This window comes from Tamandua tetradactyla, chromosome 4 (assembly GCF_023851605.1).
Source record: "Tamandua tetradactyla isolate mTamTet1 chromosome 4, mTamTet1.pri, whole genome shotgun sequence".
In the NCBI taxonomy this organism is placed as follows: Eukaryota; Metazoa; Chordata; class Mammalia; order Pilosa; family Myrmecophagidae; genus Tamandua; species Tamandua tetradactyla.
In genome coordinates, this window is record NC_135330.1 from 26414311 (window position 1) to 26433772 (window position 19462).

Below are 19462 nucleotides of genomic sequence, written 5' to 3' on the forward strand. Positions count from 1 at the left end.
GTTTGATCCCCAGAGAGGTTCATGGAGGAAATTATAGTATATAAATATTGACCATATTTTATATAAGAGAGTAGGCAAGAATAGACAGGTGAAGACTAGATTTGGACTGAACTGGATGATATGGCAGTATTCTTGCACTTTCAGACAAGTCCTAGAATCCTAGTTTTAGTTGTAATAATTTATGTTCTTGTGTTCATAAGTGCCAGAGGCAATGCTGGGATGTTCATGCCATTGTTAAGCCTCAGGCACAGTTCTGCACTTTTTAACCTATGTACTATTGTTTTTAATCCCTCTTTTTTTTTTTTATAATTTTTTTTGATTACGTGGGCAGGCACTGGGAACCGAACCCAGGCCTCTGGCCCAGCAGGTGAGAACTCTGCCACTGAACCATCATTGCCCGCCCCCCCCTTTTTTTTTTAATTTCTTAAGTGTCCAGTATCTTTAGGGCTTCTCCCACAACATTTTGCAACTAACTAGTCACCAAATATCTGGAGTTCTTGAAATACCAAGAGTAGGAAAGTAGGAAATACTTTTCCTACTCCTCTTAAATTGAAATGCTACTAACAAGATGCCAGTAAGGTAGTCTTTATATCCTAACGGGCTTTTCTCCTAATACATGCCTATCATTTATTAGCAAGATGTGTGCATGCCCATTTAACTACCTCCTACTTACTCTTGCCTCTTTCCCACCCTTATACCCACCTTAAAGGAACCACAGAAATCACAGAATCTTAAATAGCAGTAAGGTGCATAAATTGGTGTCAAGGTTGCAAACACCTTATATACCTCGAGGGTCTTGACTTTTTTATTGTATCTTTACAAGTGTTCTTCTATTGGCCAGGCTTCCTCATAAGAGTCATTTTGAGAAAACTGGATTATCATATATTGAAATCAGAAGCGTGTTTCCTTTATTAAATGAACAAATAAGAAATTAAAGCTAATTTAAACCAATACTTAATCCACAGGTACAGAAAACAAATGGAAGAAATGCAGAAGGCTTTCAATAAAACAATAGTCAAACTTCAGAATACTTCAAGAATAGCAGAAGAGCAGGTTGGTTTTCTTCAAGCCTTCTTTACTTTTTGTATAAATTTCCATTGAATTTTGTAGGACCTTACTGGTCAGGACAGATAATATTGGCTCATTTTCACCCCGTTAGCTGATGTTGAATAATCTGTACATTCGTGATATATTCTTTTAATATACTGCTGATTTCAATTATCTATTATTTAGAGGTTTTCCATTTGTATTTATAAATAAAATGGACCTATGCTTTTAGTTTCTTGTGTAATCATTATGTGGTTGGGTGTTTTAAAATTTTTTGTCTCATATTCTTAAATTTTACTACAGTGTGTATAGGTGTGGATTTTTCTTATGTCCTGTTTGACATTCGGTGGTCCATTTTGACCTAAGGTCTTCATATTTTGGTAATAACTTTCTCTTTATTAAGGTAAAAAGTAGTCAAAAACTAAAAGTAGTCAAAAACTTGACTACATAAACAGCACATATTTAGAGTGTACAATTTGATACTTTTTGCCATCTTTATACCTCTTAAAACCATATGTATTCACTCATAAAATAAATTGTCAAGATAATTAATACATCCATAACCCCCCCAAATTTCCTCACACCCATTTGTAATCCCTCCTTTCTACATAGTCTCCCCTAAAGCTAGGCTTCCTTGCACCCACTGCTATGTTTTCCTATCCATTGATTTGCATTTTCTACAGCTTTATATTAATGGAGTTAAATAGTTTTACGCCTCTTCTTTTTTTTGGTCTGGCTCTTAAACTCAGCCTAATTATTTTGAGATTCCCGCATGGTGTTTCATGTATCAGTAAATGTATCATGTATCATTTGCTTTTATTCCGAGTTATATTCTAAGTATCACAGTTTGTTGATACTTTCACCTGTTGGTTTGTTTCCAGTTTTGGACTATTATAACTAAAGCTACTGTGAATATTTGTGTAGGTCTTTGCATAGACATGTGCTTTCATTTTTCATGATTAAGCACTTGGGAGTGTAAAGCTTGGTTCGTATATAGATATATGTTCAACTTTTTAAGGGACTGCCAATCTGTTTTCCAAAGTTCCATACCATTCTGTACCATTTTAGATTCCCACCAACACTATATGAGAGTTCTGATTGCTCCTTGATCTAGTCAGTTTTTGAATTTTAGCCATTCTAACAGGTATGTTATGGTATCAAATTGGAGTTTTAATTTGCATTTGAGAAATGCATGACTAATGATGTCGAGTTTGTCTTTTCCTGGCCTATTTCCCATCCGTTTATCTTCTCTGGTAAAGTGTCCATTCACACCTTTTATCCATTTTAAAAATTTTTTTTGTTTTTAAATTTATTACTCAGTTTTGAGAGTCCTTTATGTATTCTGAATACAAGTCATTTCTCAGATATTTGCTCTATGAATATTTTTTCCTCAATCTGTGATTTATTTTCTTACTCTCTTAACAATGTCTTAAGAACATATATTTTTAATTTTGTTGAAGTCCATATGTCAATATTCTCTTTTATGTATAGTACTCTACAAAATCTTTACAAAAGACAAAATCACAGAGGCTTTTTTCCTGTGTTTTCCTCTAGAAATTTTATAGTTTTAGTTTTAAATTTAGGATTGTAATCCATTTGCATTTGTTGAAAAAACTATCCTTTTTCACCTAAATGCCCTTTTTACTTCTATTAAAGAATCAGTTGTGAATCTATTTCTGGACTTTCGTTCTTTTGATCTGTTTGTCTTTATGGTAATACCACACTGTCATGATTACTGCAGCTTTATAGTCACTGTTGAAATCAGGAAGTGTAAGTTATCAAACTTTGTTCTTTTCCAAAATTGTTTGGCTGTTTGAGATTTTGTGTTTTTTTTTTTGCATTTCCCTATGAATTTTAGAATCAGCTTGTCACTTTCTACAAAGAAAAAAAAAGCCTGCTTAGATATGATCGTGTTGAATTTATGATCAATTAGAAGAATTGACAAGTTTTCTGATCCATCAACACTATATTTATTTAGGTCTTTACTAAATTTCATTACTGTAATTCTACACCCCTCACCATTGTCTTTGCTTTTTTATATTTCATTTATGCTTGTGTCTTAGTACTTTTCAACAACCTTGTGTATTATTACACTATTGGAAGTAAAACCTGATTAGAAGAATTAACTGTTGTTTTTCAAATTGAGTCTGAATTCAAGAGATAGTGTGGTGAGTCATGAGGTAAGATAGAAAGTACCACAGTGGATCACACTTCATAAGAGAAGTTAAGTGAAACATTACCATTTTATACTTTACCCCATTCCACCCCCACAGAAATGAGACTTAAAACTTATTTTAAGATTTCATAGACATGAGTCTAGAATGATAAATAATTGATAAATATTTCTGAATGGGTCCTAAGTTTGGAGTTTAGATTTCTTTGAGTTTGTCTTGTTCTCTTCTGCTCCCCATCCAATCATTAATATATTGAAATTTTCAGTCTCTTCAATGTAGTATAGGTTTCTAACCATGAAAATGCTTCAGAATCCCTAAATCATGCATGTAAAATGATACTTAAATAAAGACGTGTTTTTTATTATAAAAGCTCCTAAAATTCAAAGTTGTGAACAAAATGGAAAGATGGGTGTTTTTGATAAAATTCTTTTTCTAGTGATATGCTAGCATTGACTAGATGACCAGTTGTAGGTATGTGAGTGTGTGCTTCATTCCATTCCGTTCTAATAAGCTATAAAATAGGCTTTCTTATTATTGAGCCCATTTTATATCTAAAATATCCAGTTAAAAAGTTTCAATATGTCCTTGTACCAAGTACCTTCTTTTAAAAACACACATAAGATATTCTGTTTTGCAAATAGCTAGTTATAAGCTGATTTATACATGTGAAGCCCATATTAATTTAATATAATATTTTTACATGAAAACTTTTTTCCCAGATCTTTTATTTGAACTTAAAATATGCTAATATACAGGTGAAACACAAAAAGAAATAACAGCTATTCATTTATCATAGGATCACCGACAAACTGAAGCAATCCAGTTGCTGCAGGCACAACTGACCAACATGACAGAGCTTGTTTCAAACTTATCAACAACTGTGGCAGAATTAAAGCGCGAGGTAATTGTTACTGCTAGTCTTGTATACAGTACAGTGCAAATATGAAGGTTGTTGTGAAGGCAGGTCAGTTAAGCGCATAGTAACTAAAAACTTTACCCCCCAAAAATTGTCATTTGTAGAGAACTTTTTCAGAACACCAGAATGTGCTAGTTGTATATTTGGGTAATAATATTGATTATCATAATCTTTTGTAAAACATGGCATTTGTAATTCAGATCTTAAAAAAAAAAAAACAGATGTAAAATCATTTTAGTAGGCCTTTTACAAGCCATTGATAGTAGCAATAAATATTTCATTTTCGCTTCAGAAGGACATTAACTTGCTTTAAAAAGCAAAAATTTCATTGATTTGGCAAATATTTATTTAGGATCCAAAGTATATGAGGCTCTATAGCCCTAAGTGAATAATCTCTGTCCTCACAGAATTTGTATTTCTGTGAATGTGTATGTGATAATTGCGACAGTGGGATAGAGAACGAAATGTGGGTATGTGTAAGAGGCTGGTGGTAAGGGATGCTGCTTTAGCTAGGATGATCTTGTAAGGCTTATCTGAAGAGGTAGCATTAGAACTGAGTTAGCAGCCACCTAGAGCCTGTGGTGGGACCTCATCAAGAAGCTGGAATGAGATGAGGGCAGAGCTAGGACAAAGGACCAGAGATTAGAAGGAGTGAGATATGTTTGAGGGCACAAAGAAAGTTCGTATAACTGAAACAGAATGAATGAGATAAGTGAGGGTTAGGAAAGGAGTTCGGGGATATTGGCAGGGGTTTGATCATGGTAGGGCTTTTTAAGTAAAACAGAATTTGAAATATAATCATTGTAAGTCATTGGAAAATAATTGCATGAAGAGGTTACATGGATTATCTCACTGACATTTAAAACTTTGAGAAACCTTCCCCTGGCCCCAGCTACCCTATAGAGAATTTACTTGTTGAGGAAGAGAAAGCATGGAAGGAAGAAGGAATCCAACTAGTAGATAGTTGCACAATTGCAGTATCCTGGGTGAGGTGATGTTGGCTTGGATTAGGATTTCATTATTGGAGAATAGTGTGATGCTGTTTAATTCAGGATATATTTAAGAGGTTAGGAAGTCAGTCACTGCTCATGAATTGGTTGCATGGGGAATGAGAGATTAAGGATGATTCTAGGTTTTTGACTTAAATAACTGGGTGAATGGTGGTAAAATTTTGTAAAATGGGAAAGGTTGTGTGAGGACGGGATTAAAATTATTTTTTACTGAGGAGGCAGTGCAAATGTGGCAGAATGTTAATTGGTAAATCTAGATGAAAGGCATGAATATGTTATACCATTTTCAAAACTTTTCCATGGGTTTGAAATTTTTCAAAACAAAGCTTGGGAGAAAAAAGAAGAAAAAGAGAAACATTACTTTAATGCTACATTTCCAAAGAGTATGTTTGTGCATTTATGGTTTTGAAGCACATTGAAAATAAGTTTAGAATGATTTGCCCATTGAATAGTATGATTTATTATTGTTGTTATTATTTAACCCTCTTCACATCTCAGGTTTCAGATCGACAAAGCTATCTTGTCATATCTTTGATTCTCTGTATTGTCTTGGCACTGATGCTTTGTATGCAGCGTTGTCGAAATTCCTCCCAATTTGATGGAGATTATATTTCAAAACTTCCTAAAAGTAATCAATATCCAAGCCCAAAAAGGTAATACCAGCATTGTATCTCACAATTTTCTTTTTTCACTAAGCTTTTTATTTTGGGGGGAATTTTGAGCAATTAAAAGTGTATTGAGGGTGATTCTTTACCTCATATGATTATCTTGAAACCAAAATGGTTAAAAACATCATTGGGTATAGTGAGATAGTCCTAGCCTGGATGACTATTTAGTAAGTACATAAAAACCCTATACATTTGGTTGAGAAAGAAGCCCAAACACAGATTTCAAAGAGGGAAGAAAAATAGGTATTTTAATAGTACCTTTTAGAGAATCCTTTTTTTCACATGTATTACCTATAACTGGAGTGTTAATTTAGGGATGAGCCCTATGTGGTTTGTACAGTTCTAATAGCCTGGGCCATCCAGCCTTAACTACAGAGTAAATTTTATGTAATTTACTCATTATTGCCCAATCATAATATATTTTTTTATGTCTTAGGTGTTTCTCTTCCTATGATGATATGAATTTGAAAAGAAGAACTTCATTACCACTCATCAGGTCCAAGTCTCTTCAGTTAACTGGCAAAGAAGGTAGATTTTGTGGCTATCTAATATATGTGAGCACAGATCTGGCTTACTTCTGGCGTAAGTTTAATATCAGTGCAGTGTTCAGAAAATCTCTTACAGAACAATGACTATACGTAACATTTGTGTTTTTGTTGTTTCAAAGCCACTTTATCATTTTCACGCTTTATATCCATCTTTGTTCCTGAAAGCCCAGAGAATGGGGTGGGGGAGGTTTAGTTTATTTAATTAGACATTAGTAGCTTTTGCTTGAACATGCTCCTGTTTAGAAGTATTTCTTTTTAGAAAGGGATGTTTGAGAAAGCTCAACAGATATGGAAAACCTGAATGTGCTCCCATAGCATCCTGTGCTTATCTGCCTCCTCTTCCTATACAGGTAGGACCCTTTTTGTCTGTAGTTCAGGACTGTGAGGCACTTTCTTAATGAAAATTGGCCTTTCTCTATTTTTGTAGCCCCAGAGTCTGTAGTTCCATTTATAATGTTCAATAAATATTTACATGTAAGTGAATGGATGTGCTAAGCGACTATTTTCCTATTTTGGTACCTTTATAATTAATGCTTTTATTAAGAGACTTAGAAATTTATCTTCATAACAATATTAAAATAGATAAATTAAATATATATTTTAATTAGGAGTATATAGTAATCACTGGTATTTCTCCCTTTAGGATTTTTGTAACTGAGCAGCATGTTTCAGTTAGTTTACTCAAGTAATCATTCTTGAGTTTCATCACTGGTTTGCTATCATAGAACTTTACAGACTAAACTCTTTACATGTGTGTCTATTTAGGGCTAGTAAAGGTCTACCTCCTTCCTTTTTCTCTCTCTTTTTCTCCTTTTGGTTGATGTGTTTTCATTAGTAAAAGTTTTAATTGAAGTATTACAGACATACAAAAAAGTGTAATTATTGTATGCTAAGCTCAATGAATTTTCACAAACTGAATGCAGGTATATATCCAAAACACAGATTAAGGAGCAGAGCATTATCCAATACCCCAGAAACTTCATGTTCTTTTCTGTCCTCTCCCAGGGTAGCCTCTGTTTAATAGCCATTGATTGTGAGATTCACCATGCCATTGAATGTAGTTGTGGTTTGTTTATTCTCATTCCTGCATAGTAGTTCATTATATAGATATACTATACATTATTCATTCTCATTAGGATTATTTCCAGTATGAGGCTATTACATATCTTTTGGTAAACACATCTATGCATTTCTGTTGGGTTTAGTTAATATTGCCATATAGTTTCCCGAAAGGTTGTCTGAATTTACACTCCTATCAGCTGAGAATCCTAATTGCTTCACATCCACATTTAGTATTGCTGGTCTTGTAGTCAGTTTGGTGGGTATATATGCATCCTTACTTGATCTGTATTCATGCAGTTCGGAAATGTATTAGAGATGTTTTTCCCTCACAGCATTTCTAGTCTCATTTTAAATGCAGTGAAATCAGGGTTATTTTACTATTTCTTTAACCCTTGAAAGCCAAATAGATTAGCTTTTCTTTTTTTATTTTAATTATTCACCTTGCTTACAAAAACTGAATTACAATATACAGATAGTTAGGAAACTTTATACAATTAAACTTAAGGTGAACAGTTTTGAAAGAAACCCAGAGGATAGGAGAACAGATTAAAAGGGAAAAAAATTACTTTCCTATTATGTATTCATCTCCTTTGTTTGTTTTAATGTGTTTAGTCCTTACCAATGCAATATAAGTATTATCTCCATTTCACAGAGAAGAAAATGAGTAGTAAGGATACTTTGAAATATTAAGTTCCATAGGTAATAGTTGTACCTGAATTTGAAACCAGGTTTTATGAAACTAATTCCCATGTTCTCTCTCCCATACAACCCACACACAGTGCTTTCAGACTACAAATTTTCTTTGCTGTAACCCTGTTAGTAGTAAACCCTGACTTCTTTTGAGATGATAAATATCAGTAGGGACATCTGTACCTCTATTATATTAAATTGGTCTCACTTTATCCAGATATTAAAATATTTGCCTGTAAAGTTCTTATGGAAATTCACTGCATCTAGAAAGGTTCTGGCACTAGACTAGACACAGAAATTCCCAAAGTGGTAACTTTATACTCTGATTCACTTTTTTGTGTGTGTGGTTTTTTTTCTTTGTGAAATATAGCCTATATACAGAAAAGTAATTAATTTCAAAGTACAGTTTAACAAGTAGGTATAGAGCAGATTCCAAAGTATGGTATGGGTTATAGTTCCACAATTTCAGGTATTTCCTTCTAGCTGTTCTAATATACTAGAAACTAACAAGAAATATCAGTACAGTGATCCATGAGTTAGGATAACATATTAAATCCTATCTTCACTATTAGTACTCCTCCCTCTCATTTGATCTTTCTCCCAAACTTCGGGGATGTTTGGACAATGACCATTCTAACTTCTTCATATTGAAAAGAGGTTTCAACATTATGGAGAAGGGGAATGCAACTAGTCTTGATGTTCTTGAAGAGACTGGTATCTCTTGGTTTCAGGGTTTATCTGCCATAGGAATAGTGTGGTGGTTAAGTTTCTGAAAAGTAAACTTCATGAGTGAAACTTATATAGAATGTCATATGGGCCTTGTATATTCCTTAGCGTTTTCAGGAATACTCTTGGTTGAGGCAATTTGCAATGTGTAGCTGAAGCTTGCATAAGAATAACCTCCAGAATAGCCTTTTGACTCTATCTGAAATCTCTTAGTCACTTATACCGTATTTTGAACATTGCTTTTCCCCTCTCTTGGTCAGGAAGGTATTGTGATCTGTGATGCCAGGGCCAGGCTTATCACTGGGAGTCATTTCTCACGTTGTCAGGGAGACTGAGCTTGGAAGTCATGTCCCATGTAGGGGGAGTTTTAATGCAGAGTTGGACTTAGAGAGAGAGGCCACATCTGATCAACGAAAGAGGTTGTCTGGAGGTGACTCCTAGTTGTAGTCATAGGTAGGCTTAGTTTCCTGTTACAAAAATAAGCAAACCTCAAGTTTGAGGGCTTGGCCTATTAACTGGAGAATTCCTAATGCTTGAGAAAGTATCAAGAATTTCCCAGGTAGGGAAGTTTAATAGTTCCATGTTATTTCTCCAGTCCCTCAGGGGATTCTGCCAGTACTCTTAATTATCTGTGCAGCATACTCTGGAATGTATCAGGGTATTGCATTTAGCTTACAGGATTTCATTCTTTATTCTGGGCTCTGTGTATTTAGGTTTTGTAAATGAACTGGCCAGACAGGTTGTTAGATTGTGTGCTACAGGATATTTAAGTTTTGAACAAAATAAACATCTCTTCCTTTGGTCTCACACAGAAGGTGAAATTCTGAAATACAGATAGTTATTATCCTTTACCCTGTATTCTGATTTACTTTAGTCCCAACAAGATCAGCTTCACTTCTTATCTGTATTTAAAGTCTGATCTCTTTTTCAAATTCCTTAACAGTTGCTGTGTGGAGTAATGCTGACTTTCAGAGCTGTAGAACTCTCTGAGTCTTAGGTGTCACACAGGTACGCAGTGATCCAGGGAAATACCATATTATGCACACAGAATACAGCATCTCAGACTTTAGAAATAATACTTAAAGCTCAGGAATAAATTTGCCTACTGTAAGATCTTACAGTCTTGGTTCAGTTTTCTTGTAAGTATTTTCAAAGAGACCACACAATACTTGTCTTTTTGTTTCTGGCTTATTTTGCTCAATATAATATTCTTAAGGTTCATTGACCTCATTGCGTACCTACATGCAACTTCATTCCTTTCTGTAGAGCACAATATTCCTTCATATTTATACACCGTAGTTTGCCCTTCTGCTTCTCAGCTGATATACTCTTTTGCTCCACCCATTGGCTATTGTGAATAATGCTGCCATAAGCATCAGTGTACAAATGTCTATTTGAATCCCTGCTTTCAGTTCTTGCAAGTGTATTCCTATTAACGGAATTGCCTAATAATTTGTTAACCCTATATGTAGCCTCCTGTGGGTCTGCTGCATTACCATCCAGAAGGGCTGTACCATTCTGCTACCCTCCTAACGTTGAATAGGTATACCTCACTCTCTACGTTTTCTCTAGCACTGAATCTTTCTGTTTATTTATCTTGCATCTGCAGGTTTTGTTGAGATATAGTCACAAAGTCTATATTCTACCCAAAATAAACAGTGTCTCACAGAATCCTCATTTAGTTGTACAATCATTGTCATTCTCAATTTTAGACAATTTTCATTGCTCTGAAGAGAAAAGAAGCAAATAGACACATCCACACCAAAGAGAAAACCCAAAACAACCTATAACTCTTATCCCCCAAACAGCTTGTTGTATCTGGTAATAGATAACTTGTTTTAAATAACTGTCATCTTGGCTCATCTTTATAAGTTGGAAAGCACTAGGCAGGAGATTGGCTTTAATCCTGATTCTGCTATTAGTTTATGAATTCATTTATTTCTTCTGCTGTTTGAGTGATCTCTTCTTATGGCATTTATCATAGCTTTGATTTTAACCATCCTGCACTTTCGCCTTATTTTTGCTTCTAAGCTCTATGAGATGGGACCATTTATTTTTACATTGTCTATTATGTTTTACAGACTCGATATGTATTAATATAGAATTAGGCAAATTATATAATGTCTAACCTATTAAACATTTGAGGTTGTATAATAACTGAGCTTAGATGATCCGGTTTTTAAATTAAATTAATCCATTATAAGCTTTATTTTCTTAGTGTTTTCTCCTTTTTCCTCAAGTTTATGAGGAACACACAAGTTGTTGTTTGTGATTTGTACCTGTCACTTTTGTTAAGCACCCAAATAGACCAAAATTGTTTTGATTTTTGAAACACATTTTTATTGTGAAATAAAAGATGCAAAAGTATACAAAGCTGAAATGTGTAATTTATGAAGTAATTTTAAAGTGAATAGTTGTATCCCAGAGGTATCTACTATCTTGACTTAGGGATAATCATATTTTTTATTTTCTTAATGGTCTTTCTATCAGTGTTTGATTCCTAAACAATACAGCTTGATTTTTGCCTGGATTTGAACTTTTGATAAGTGAAATCATATGTATTCTTTCTTGGCCTTCTCTCATTCAGCATTCTATTTGTAAGAATTGTTTACATTTTTGTCTGTTACTATAGTTCAGTTTCAATACTGTATAATATTTCAGTAACTGACTAAATTACATGTATTTAACATTCTTTACAGTTTAGGACTATTACAAGTAATGCTGCTATAACCATTGTTGTATTTGCATGAATTTCTCTAGGAATGTTACCCAGATATAAAATTGCTGGGTTATAGGTTATGCTTATTTGCAAATTACAAGTTGTTGTGTCAGTTTATACTCCCAACAGCACTGTTTATTTCTGATACTCTGTGTTCTTTTCAGCACTTGAAATTTCTAAGTTTAAAGATTTTTGTTAATCTCATTGCAGTTGTAATTTGCATTTACGTAATTATAAACGACATGGAGCATCTTTACTTAAAGCTGTTGTATCATTTGGCTATTCCTTTAGTTTGCAAGCTGCTGGAATGCAATATACTAGAGTGGAATGGCCTTTATAAAGGGGAGTTTAATAAGTTGCAAGTTTCCAATTCTAGGGAAGTGAAAATGTTCAAATTAAGGCACCAACAAGAGGTTACCTTCACTTAAGAAAGGCTGATGCGTTAGGAACAGTTCTGTCAGCTGGGTAGTCATGTGGCTAGCAAATGTTGGTCCCTTGCTCCTGGACTCTGTTGCTTTCAGCCTCAGTTCCTGTGGGGGTTCCTCACTTTACTTCTCCAGGGCTGGCCTTCATCTCTTAGCTTCCCTTGGCTCCCTCCAGGTTCTTGCCTGCTTAGCATCTCATGACAATGTCTGTTGGGCTCCACTCATCTCCAAACATCCATGTCCCTGTTCTTGTGTCTACATCTGTGTCAGCTCTGCTATGATGTTTCTGTTGGCTCTGGCTTCTGTTGTTTCTGATTCTCTCCAAAATGTTTCCTCTTTTAAAGGATTCCAGTAAACTAATCAAACTGACCTGGAATGGTGGGGTTACATTTCTGTCTAATCAAAGGTCATACCAGCAGTTGTGTGTGCCACATCTCTGTGGAGATTAAATTTCCAATTTACACTCCTGAGTCAGGATTAAAAGAAATGGCTGCTCCCACAAAATGGGATCAGGATTAAAGTATAGCTTTTCTGGGGTACAAAATACTTTCAAACCAATATAGCTATCTTGGGTCTTTTTAAGTTTTTTGCCCATTCTTCTACAGGGTTGTGTTTTTCTTACTGGTTTTTAATTCTTTTTAGATTTGAAGCCTAGTTGTTGATTGGTTAAATATGGTGAAAATTTTTTATACTTTTATTCTGTTTACATGGAATCTTAAATAAATCAGACAGCTCTTAATTTAAGTGTAATCAATTGTATTAGTTTATTCCACCATTATGGTTAGTGCTTTTTGCTCTCTTGTTTAAAAAGAATTTCCCGTTTCAAGTTCCTGAAAGGTATTCTTTTATATTATCTTTTAAATGTTTATTCTGCCTTTCATTTTTAGGCCTTTAATCCACTTGGAATAGATTTTTCATATTTGGGGTTAGGTAGGGGTTCCAGTATAAAATTTTATATAGGTATTCAGTTTTCTTAGTTAATTGAAAAATTGAAAAAATTGAAAAGGTTATTCTTTCCCCACTGTTGTACATTGCCACTTGTCATATTATCAAATGTTTATCTCTTTCTATGTGTGTTTGTTTGTGTGTGTATGTGTATTGTTTGTCAGTAACACATTACATTAATAACTATAGCCTTCAGTAAATCTCAATATGTAAAACAAGCCCACCCAACTCTGTTGCTGTTCTACAAGAGTTTGTTGACCTTTATTGACTCTTTGCATTTCTGTATAAAGTTAGAATCACGTACTAACTTTCTTGTAAAATAAAAGTATTAGGTAAAACAAAAGTGTTAAGCTTCTTGTTGAAATTATATTGATTCTACAAATCAGTTTGGGACTAACATAGTATATCTCTGTTTTCGCCAAAGAGTTAAAATTTTATTTAGTTTTATTCCTAGAATATTTTTGATACTGTTATAAGTAGTATCTTGTATGTGTATGTTTATTGTTGATAATGTAGAATTACAATTGGGTTTTGTATGATGGCTTTAGATGGAACAACCTTGTTTTACTTAAACAGTTCATTTGTAGGCTACTTTGGATTTTTTGTGAATACAGGCACATCTGAGAATAAAGGCAATTTTCCTACTTCTTTTCCACTCTTTGTAGCTTTTAATTCTTTTGCTTGCCTAACTGCAGTGTCGAACATTTTCAGCAGTATTGAATAGAAATGGCTGACAAGAACCTTTTTCTTGTTCCTAATCTTAAAGGAAAAGCTTTCAGTGTTTATTAATAATAGTATTATACTTGCCACATGTGTTTTGTAGATCCCTTTATCTAGGGAAGTTCACCCTCTAATCCTAATAGATCCCCTCCCACATGAATGTTTTATTTTCAAAATGCTTTTTTCTGCATCATTTTTAATGTTATCAAAAGGAATTATAGTAATTGATTTTCTAATGTTAAATATACCATCTTTAGTAAACACAAATTAATTATGTATATTTTGTGTATATACCTGTTTTCAATTTTATATAATTTTTATGGTAATTATTTAGGAATTTTGCAACTGTTATTCAAGAATGAGATTCATGTGTAGTTTTTTATTTTTCAGACTGTTGCATTTTAATGTGTAAGACTTAGAATATTAGATGGACAATGCTTGCTCTTTTTTTAATGCTCTCATAAGAGTTTAAGATTATAATTATTTCTTCCTTAAATCAGTAGAGTCGTGTAGATCTGGAATTTTCATTGTAATTTTAGTCTTTAATTCAGGTTATTGGGAACCACCTTTTTGTTTTTTTGTCACTTTTAATAAAGTTCAAGGAATTCTTCCATTGCATCTAAATGTTAAAATTTATTAACATAAAGGTGATCTCGTATCTTTTGCCTGTGCTTAAGCTAGTTACACTTTAGAGTTCATAGTTTTGATCATATTAATAAACAGAAAAAAAAATTCTTGGATCTATTTTTATGTATATGTTCCTATAACTGGCTTCCGTACATGATGACACCTGCTTGTTGCACCCACATTTGTGACCTGTTGTAAAGTTTATTCTTTTAGGAAAATATTCATATGATCTTTGGGTCTGGTCTTAGCTTAGCTAGCATTGTTATTTTTTGCCTCAGGTAACAGGGTAGTACTGAGCCCAAAGAAGGATCCTTAAAAATTAACAGGAAAGCAGAGAGATTTGATAGTAAACTCTCAAGTCCAAAATAAGAATGGTGCCATTTCCTACCTGCTTATTTTGGCTTACTAATTTAAAATGCATAAATATTACAGGTAATCAAATATAAATTCATTGGTTCCATAAGGAAAATAATCATGGGGAGATGATGTATTATTTTAATTATGTCATTGTATATTATATTGTGTATATTATATTTCTATACTAATATTGTATATTTTATAGTGTTTAGTCATAGCATAATCCACTTTTAATTTTATTTCTGCTTTATTTCTTTTGTAGTAGACTCAAATGATTTGTACATCGTAGAACCTGTCAAATTTTCTCCAGAAAAAAAGGTAATATTTTATCTCTTTTCAAGGGTATATTGGCTTATATGTGGTAGTAGATGAAGAAATATTTGATTGAAAGGTTTAATGTAACCTTTAAGTAGTCTTACTGCTTATTTTCAGTCATTATAATAGTATAAATAAATGTTTACAGGGATCAGCAAATTATGACCTGACCTGTAGGCCAAATTTTAGGCCTGTTTCTTAACATGCTTACAGCTAAGCATGGTTTTCACATTTTTTAAGAGTTGTAAAATAAAATGAAGAATGTGCATTGGATAAAGTATATGACCTGCAAAACCTAATCCCTGGTTGATAGACATTATTTATTGAGTGCATGTCAGGCACAGTGCATGCATTATTCCTGTAATTCCACCAACAGCCTAAAGATGGTATTGTCCCTGTTATTCAGATGAGAAAACTGTAAACTCAGAGCTTGTATCTTTAAGTGACCCATCAAATAAGTGGCAAAACTCAGAATAGTACTTGTGCCCTTTTGGTTGCAAATTCCACGCTCTTTCCATTTTGCCTTTCAGATATGTTACACTCACTTTGATTAGAACTAATTTCTCTTGATGAGAGTACATGAACTTTAGAGCCTAACATCCTAGGATTCAGTCCTACCTTGGCCATTTACTACTTTGTAACTTGACAAGGAACCAGAACTCTGAGCCTTGCATCTAGTAGATAGTCTTTGTTAGCTATCACCCTCTCTATATATCTATATTCTGAGGTTGCAAATAAATAATTTAAAGAGTTTTGCTTAAGTAGTGGTATTTATTTACAAATGGAATGGTAATGGTGTCTAAACAGAACATGGCAGTATAGAGTGCTGTTTATAATGCCATTATACTTTTCACCAGAAGGTGGCACTTCCTCTGTTAGTTCAGCTCAGCTTTTTAGGATGTCTAATTAGGTAACTATTGGAGCTCTAATTCCTATCCTTTCTTTTACGTGCGATATAGAAGAAACGCTGCAAGTACAAAACTGAAAAAATTGAGACCATAAAGCCAGCAGATCAACTGCATCCTATAGCCAATGGAGACATAAAAGGAAAGAAACCCTTTACGAACCAGAGAGATTTTTCTAATATGGGAGAAGTGTATCACTCTTCTTATAAGGGTCCTCCATCTGAAGGAAGCTCAGAAACTTCATCACAGTCAGAGGAGTCATATTTTTGTGGCATTTCAGCTTGCACAAGTCTGTGCAATGGGCAGTCTCAAAAGACAAAAACTGAGAAAAGGGCTTTAAAACGAAGACGATCTAAAATCCATGACCAAGGAAAATTGATAAAAACTCTTATACAAACTAAGTCAGGATCATTGCCGAGCCTGCATGACATAATCAAAGGAAACAAAGAGATCACCGTGGGAACATTTGGTGTTACAGCGGTCTCGGGAAATATCTAAAATTAACTGAACTTTTCAGACTGGAGACTTTTTTGTTCTTTGAAGAACAGTTTGTGGTATTTGCAGGGGTTGGGGGAGGGAGAAAATACTAATGGAAAAGTATTCAGAAATTATGATTTCTGCCTTTTAAAAAGTAGATGGGATTGTGTCAATCTTGGTTAATGAACTGCAGCTTTACAAGGCAGATCACTTCCTACAAGGACATTGGTAGACATTTTATAAATTTTTTTTCCACAGATTAATAACTGGGACAAAGGTAATTTGGAAGCCCAGTTCCTTGGGTGGGATAGGAATGAAAGCCTAAACTTTTTCCTTTAGCTTTGTTCCTATTTCTTGCACCTTCCCATATTTATGTGCCTTTTGTCTATTTATAATGCCACTGGAAAAGGAGGGAGAATTTTTTCTGTCATTTGATTTATTTTATAACTTGCTAGTTTTTTGGAAGCTGCAAACACTACAAGACTTTAAGATGCTGTGTTCCTGAAGCTCAGCAATGTGTGTCAGACAATATAAAGATCCCAAAAGATTTGCCAACTGGATTTCTGTTTAACAAACTCACAGGAGAAAACAGTGCTGGATTTTGAAGTATATTCTTTTAGGTAGATGATGATGCTATTAATGATTTTTTCATTTAAACTCATTTGACCAGATTTTTTTTCCTTAGTTTAATTCAATGAGAAGGGAGAAAAAAGGTCCTTAGTTTAACTCGATAAGAAGGGGGGAGAAAAGATCTTTTCTTCCAAATGACTCGTATTTGCAAACAAATTTTTGATAGGTTTGCCTTTTAACTACTTGTTAAGGTTTTCTTTATCTGCCATAAATTTTAAACATTCCCAATCAACGGTAATCCTCCAGACTTTCAGATCATTGTTTTCTATTACTACAAGTATAAAACCTGAAGATTTGGCAGATGAGTCCAGGTCTCATGATATAATCACTGCCTATGTCATATGCACAGGACCAGCTAGTGAGTTTGCCAAGCCTTGTCTAATTGGTTAATTCTAAAGGGATTATTCCTTGATGTGTGCTTTGTATTGGCTACAAATGTGCAGAGGTATACATCTGTGATGTCATTGTGTCTGTCTTCATTTTGTCTTTTTTTTTCCTTTAAAAAAAAGTTGGCAGCATCTGTATTTGAAAGAAACGAGTTTTAGGAGGTGAATGGAAGTAGTGGGATATGTTTTCTTTTTTGAAAGGCAGAGAATTCACCATTTTTGTGTTGTAAGATTTAAGTTATAACTTATTGAGCACTTGTTTTTTTAAGCTTGTCTTGGGTTATTGTTGTAATGTGACTTATTTAAAGCCTTTGTTTGAGTTACTATTTTCATGTTAGGTTAACAGTATGTTTTAAATGACTTTACTTTTTTTTCCATTCTGCACATAGCCATTCAGAGCAAGGGGGCCTGATTACATAGAAGCCCATTGAAAACGGGTCCAGATGAGAGCATAGGTAGAGTGGGAAGTTACACTGTGCAGCATCCAGTGTTGTGGAAAGAGGACTTATACTATGTAACTATGGGGCTGTAGTGCCATTAGAAACTGTGAATTTCCAAATAAACCTGAACACTTGTCTTTATTAATTACTGGCTCTTCTGTCCTTAGAAAGAGAACTTAACAAATTTACCACTAACCTGAACCTAGATTGAAGATTTTGCCACTTTTACAGTTAATATAGCAGCAACCCATTAAATAATTGATTGCATTTCAGCCAATTGTGATCATACTTTCACATAAATATTTCATTCCTTACACAATCATAACTTCACCCTTTCAAACACTAAAATGACAAGTTTGACTTTATTTAGTAGGATTCATGTGATTTTTTAAAAAGATTTTCATGTTACAAGCTTATCTCTTATTACGTGCATCTTTAAGATTATTAATTTTTAACTTTTATATTTAAATAAAGCCTAACATTTTATAATGTTGGGCTCATTTTTCCTCTCTCAATTATAACTGTACATAAAGGAAAAAATCCAAAATTTAAAACAAGGACCAATTATATATTTGTTTCTGGTAAGAAATAAAGTTCTCTCTCCCCTCGCTTCCCCATATATATAGTAGACTCTAAGTGTTCCCTGATAGTCAACTTTATTTTTTCTTCTAATGTAAAGTAAAACTCTAAAACATGATGAAAGAGAAAACTGAGGGTAAGAATGCAAAATAAAATGGATAGATTTTTAAAATATAAAAATTATGAGGAGTTAGTTTTCAAGGCTTGTAGAAATAAAACAACAATTCTCTATTCCTCACTCCTTTACACATGCACACACATGCACTCACCACTACCACCACTACCACCAATAATTTTTTACTCTCCAGGGGCAACCATTTTCAATTCTGTCTCTAGTTATTGTGTGAATCTTGCTACTTTATCAGTTTTAGACATGTCCCCAATTTGAAGATATAAACTTGTAGGCATGAAGATAAAATAGATACAAACTTTTATTTGTTCACCTAGTTGAACAAATATATTTTAAAATCATAGTATGTTAAATAACATGTCATTTTACAAATATTGCTGCTTTTCAGCTCTACATTTCATAGAACAATATTAAAACTCCTCATATGCGTCTTGATCATCACTAGACAGCTATTTTCCTAACTTCTAAAAATCCACAGAAAAGCACATCTTTTCCCAGATTCACCAGTTAACATTTTGTTTTCTAACAGTAAGGACATTCACCTATATGACCACACTACCAGTATCACACCCAAGAAAACTGACAAAAATTCTGTAATATCTAATACAGTTCATATTTAGATCTCTCCAATTCTATTCCACATATTTACTTCTTGGATCCTGAGTCAAGTCAAAGTTCATTTGGTTGTTTTCTCTTTTTAGAATCTTTGTAAGTACTCCTTCATGATTTTGCTTGTCATCTTGCACAAGGACCATACTAATTTTCTGAGTCATTCCAGTTTCAGTCTTAATAGATTGCCAGAGTGAGCCCAGAAGCCTGTTTCGAATAATGTGATAGTCACCAAATTTCATCCCAGCCCAAACATTCATTTATATAACATTAAGACTTAAAAAAGAGAGAGAAAATACCCTGTTAGGACATGTATTCATAATCTCTACAATATACTCTACTTATACTAGTTTTAAA

At 33.7% G+C, this 19462-nt stretch overlaps 1 protein-coding gene across 8 annotated transcripts in view; it reads left to right on the forward strand.

Moving 5' to 3' along the window:
• SUCO (SUN domain containing ossification factor) overlaps window positions 1–17932 on the forward strand; it is a 92843-nt gene extending 74911 nt beyond the window's left edge. For 3 of the 8 annotated variants that reach the window (XM_077156989.1, XM_077156991.1, XM_077156992.1), the window contains 6 exons: window positions 966–1053; window positions 4018–4122; window positions 5646–5800; window positions 6252–6343; window positions 14897–14952; window positions 15909–17932. In XM_077156989.1, coding sequence (XP_077013104.1) covers window positions 966–1053; window positions 4018–4122; window positions 5646–5800; window positions 6252–6343; window positions 14897–14952; window positions 15909–16352 — 940 coding nt within the window. In that variant the 3' untranslated portion in view covers window positions 16353–17932. Of the gene's footprint in view, window positions 1–965; window positions 1054–4017; window positions 4123–5645; window positions 5801–6251; window positions 6398–6622; window positions 6714–14896; window positions 14953–15908 lie in introns of all 8 variants that reach the window. The other 5 variants (XM_077156988.1, XM_077156987.1, XR_013174095.1 and 2 more) reach the window with 4 other exon arrangements.
• Window positions 17933–19462: the final 1530 nt, after the last annotated feature.